Consider the following 4,780-nt stretch of genomic DNA (forward strand, 5'->3'; position numbering starts at 1 on the left):
CCTACATAATGCAATGCTGAGATTGGGTTTATAGAAAGCATTTATTTTGTTGACACAAGTGGGCGCTAACTGTTAAGAGCACAATTCTCTAGACCAAATCGCACCTTATTTGCTGTAAGAGAATGAGGAAGCCACCACAAGGATTTACTCCCCAACATATCAAGTGTCAATTACTTTTTCAAGAGAGGTGTTCATCTCGATTTGCCTCCTCAGAATGTTTTTGAAAGGATGGAAGTAACTGAAAGCACCACAGGAAGAGTCAGAGAATGGTTCTGTTTGAACATTTTCTCAAGCTAGATCAAAAACAACTTAGGTGCCTACCAACAAGCTGACTTCAAATTTATTTTTGAGTAAACACCAAATTCGGTCATCGTCCATTTTCACGAAAGACAAAGCCATTCCTATAAAAAAAGATACAAAACCAATTTTTATTATTATTTAAATAGTTTTTTAAATAGAGGGATCATATTGTCCCAAAATAAAAAGGTTGAGGTTTGAAGCATCCCTTTTTTTTTGGATAAGAATCGCTTTATTCTTCGTAAAAATGGACAAGGACCGGATTGAATATTTACTCAAAAATAAACTTGAAGTCAGTTTGTTGGTAGGCACCTAAGATGTTTTTGATCTGGCTTGAGAAAATGTTCAAATAGAACCATTCTCTGACTCTCCTTGTCGTGCTTTCAGTTACTTCCATCCTTTCAAAAACATTCTGAGGAGGCAAATTGAGATGAGCACCTCCCTTGAAAAAGTAATTGACACTTGGTATGTTGGGAGTAAATCCTTGTGGTGGCTTCCTCATTCTCTTATAGCAAATGCTGCTGTCATCACGGATAATCTTACTGAACTCCCCAGCTGCAGTAATTAAAATGCTGTCTAGTTTACCCACAAGTTCTTCATGGACAGCGTTCAGAAAATATGAACCGGGAAAGCCAGTGTCAAGAAGTAACGGCTGATTTCCAAACTTGGTCCGATCAATCCGAAGCCTCTGGCTGTTTACCCCGAGGTCTTCCAACTCCACATAATAGTAATATTTGTTTGACCCAAGCATGAGAAGATCCAGCGTCTGGAAGTATGTTGGCGGCGGCCTCACTTCTGAGCCAAACCTCAGGTAGGTTTGGGGAGGGTTTTCGTTTTTCACATAGGGAGCCAGGCAATAAGAAAACCTCTCATATTGATATTGCCTGAGAAAAGAACGAAACCCACGGCTCATGCCAAAAACCCCTGTTACTTCATAATCATGACTGGCGCTTGGGTTATAGTTCTTATAACCACACCCAAAGCCAATATTGTTCACCCGCGCAGTACCCGTTGGTGAGGGGAATGTGAACGTATCAGCGGCAAGCACGCCTGAGCTGTTGAGGCCATATTCAAAGTTCTGGATCGAATATGTGCAACGGCCTCTTTCCTCGTCGTAGTCTCCCGGAAGGCAGAAGGGGTGGCTTTTAGGCACAGGTCGGTAGCTTCCTGACTTGCTATTTGGATATGGTTCACCTCTTTGGCTATAGCACCTGTGGTTTTCATCTTCAATGTTACACTCCTCACACTGGATCCATGTTAGGTCGGTTCCAGTGTCCAGCCTCAAAAGGTAAGATTTGTAAGGGGCAGTACCATCGTCCCCGGTGCCAATACCAACGCTAATTAACATGCCGCCTTGTTTGGAAGGGGAAATGAGGGGATTTACTATGCCTAAGGAGGAATGATGGGTCTTTTTGTAAAATGGAGATTTTGGGGAATGGGGCGGGATGAGCTCGAGGGACAAGCCATCACTTGGTGATGGTGGTGGTGGAGGAAGGCTGTGGCGTGGGAGGGGTGATAACTTTGACGACAACGCTATAAGGAAGAAAGTCAAGATCATCATCTTCACTAACGGTGCCATGATAAATTATGTGTATTGTTCTGCGTTTATAATAACCACACTACTGTCACTACACATATATATATATATGTAGAAGAGAGTGAAAACTTGTGTGAGACAGAGAAAATATTCTGTTTCTATTCGTTAGTTTTACTTACAATGATGACTTTACCTCTAAGCTCTAATCTTTTTTACTATTAATGGTAGTGAGGATGGAAATTCAGAAATTGATGTGACATACAACCAATTTTTTACTAATTCTTGAATACTATTATTGCAAAATTAATCAGAAAACAATAATGCAGATATTTAAATTAACATGGATTAAAAAATATTGTAAATATAAAGTATGATGACATGACATTTCCAATCACCAAATACTAAAATTAAAACAAGCTAAGATAACTTTTTATTAGCTATTTAGGCATCTTAATCTTGGAATTATTTAATGTCTAACATCGAAAATTTATTATCAATTTCTTACCTCCACTGTATAAGTGTATAGTCAAGGAAATGTATGTAAGATGCTAATTAAAGCTTAGATTAGTCATACAACAATTAATAAAAGTTTTTATTATTAATTATAAATAGGTTTGATGATGTATGTGGATATCAAATTAGGCTTTTCATCCAATTCCATTCCATTTTTCTCTCCACTATTCTGACTTTGTTACTCATTAAATTCATAGAATAACAGTGGTAAAAATAAAAGCTACAGTGGCCAAAGTCCAACATCTAATGTGTCATATTAAATATGATTCTTGTGGTTCTTATCTAGCAAGAATATTTTTACTTGTGAGGCAGAGAAATAGTGTGTTTTCTACGCCCCTATTTTAGATGGTAGGGTTGGAACCATGGCCTTGATGCGTTGATCCAAGTCTAGCTAGCTTACAGTTTACCTAAACTTTTGAGTAAAAAAAACGAGCTTGTACAAAAAGCTTGACCAAAAACAGAAAAGCTTGTAAAACGGCAACACCAAATGTTTAGTAATTTTTATTTAATATCATCTCTGTTTTATACTTTTATTTTTGAAATGAAGCTTGTTCGGAATATTTACGTTCATTATTTATTAATTGAATGTCAAGTTTGAGTAAAACTAAGCACGGGATTATTTTAATTTCATAAACCTTTATATTGGGAGCGAGGCTTAAAAATTCGATTAACTTATATTATGTTCCTTTATCCTTTTCCTTTTCCTTTTTGTTTTTCTCTAACAAGAAAATGCAATAAATTATGTCACGTATATTCTAAAAGGAATCACAAAGCAAATAAATATTAAGAAGTTCCTACAATTGTGGAAAAAAAAGGAATGCGGACTGATGTTATTTAAATATTTAAAAATATGTGTTTAATTATAGGGGATTGCGGGTTTTGGGATGGAGCTGAGTGGATATGGAACTTCCAATGGAGGCGAGAGCTATTCCAATGGGAGTTGGATCTAGTAAACCAGTTGCATGATGCATTAAGACTGGTAAAACTGGCTCATGGTAGTGAGGATCGAGTTGTATGGAAATTTGATAAACAAGGGATATTTTCTACTAAATCTTTTATGCAGGTAATCCAGGAGGACAACCTTCCAGAGGATATAACAAGTTACAACTTTACAAGGACAATTTGGAAAGGTTTAATTCCACCAAGGGTGGAACTGTTTGTCTGGTTTGTATTGATTGGTAGGATAAATACGAAGGAGAGGCTGAGTCGGCTGGGAGTTATCCATCAGGAAGATATTATATGTGTGTTTTGTAATAAGAGTATTGAGTATGTGCACCACTTGTTCTTTGGCTGTGATTTTTCTTGTCAGGTTTGGTATGCTTGGTTAGCATTTGTTGGAAGGCAATGGTCATGCCCAGTAACGCTAAAAGAACATTTTATAACTTGGACAGAGATGTCAGCTAGCAAGGAGGAGCATAAGAGGTGGTTGATGGGATTTTGTGCGATTATCTAGAACATCTGGCTAGAAAGGAATAGAAGAATTTTTTAAAACAAAGGAAAAGGAGTTGTTGAGGTCATCCATATGTCTGTTATGAACTATAAGGAGTGGTTAGGTGGAGACCCTTTTTGTTGTTGATGGCAATGCCGGAGATGACAATGGGATAAACAGTAATTTTACTTGGAGTTGAATAGCGTAGATTATGTTTTTTTTTGTTTGTCTACTAGTGTTTACTCCACTTGATGTGTTGAACTTTTTTTCTTTCAAAAAAAAATTATAGGCACACAAGTAACATCACGGTATCATATCAGGTTGCCTATTGATTCAATCATGAATGCTTATCAATTACAAGTGCTCTAATTAAGGCTATTTTTTTTTAGTAATGAAACAAATTGCGTGTAATTCAGTATTATGGTTAAATAGTGTGTTTTTTTTATATGAATTAATTCTCATATTTGTGATATCCATACAAAATAAAAATACACCAAATTTTTATATTATTAAAAAATACTATTACACTACAACACAAAAAAATAAAAAACGTTTAATTAATGGTGAGGACAAAAGTTCAGAAACTGATCATGCGACATTTAACCGTTTTTTGCTAATTATGAATACTGCTATTGCAAACTTTATGCCAAATTATAAGTTTAATTGTCAAGTATGATAACATTTTCAATCACAAAACACGCTAAAGTTAAAACAAGGCAACCTTCGCTCTTGAGTCTTACCTATTTAGACATCCTGATATTCGAATTACTTAATGTGGGATATTCAAATTATGCCAATTAAAGCTTGGATTGATCATACAACAATAAAAATAAAAAATCATTGTTAGCTCATTTGCTTATATAGTTATATTGAATTCCCTCTGGGACCACCGTCTATCACTCATTCACTATTCATGACCCACAATAAAATAGTAATTATAATACTTATATTTAAAATTTTATTAAAGAAAAATATTTAAAAAATAAATATTTTTTGACATTATA

General features: G+C 35.4%; 1 protein-coding gene across 1 annotated transcript; it reads right to left on the reverse strand.

Annotated features, from left to right (window-relative positions):
• Positions 569-1,876, reverse strand: LOC107627933 (aspartic proteinase nepenthesin-2-like). Its single transcript, XM_016330740.1, has one exon. It carries the CDS (start codon positions 1,874-1,876, stop codon positions 569-571), a length of 1,308 nt encoding a protein of 435 aa, XP_016186226.1.

This window comes from Arachis ipaensis, chromosome B02, assembly GCF_000816755.2.
Source record: "Arachis ipaensis cultivar K30076 chromosome B02, Araip1.1, whole genome shotgun sequence".
NCBI lineage: Eukaryota > Viridiplantae > Streptophyta > Magnoliopsida > Fabales > Fabaceae > Arachis > Arachis ipaensis.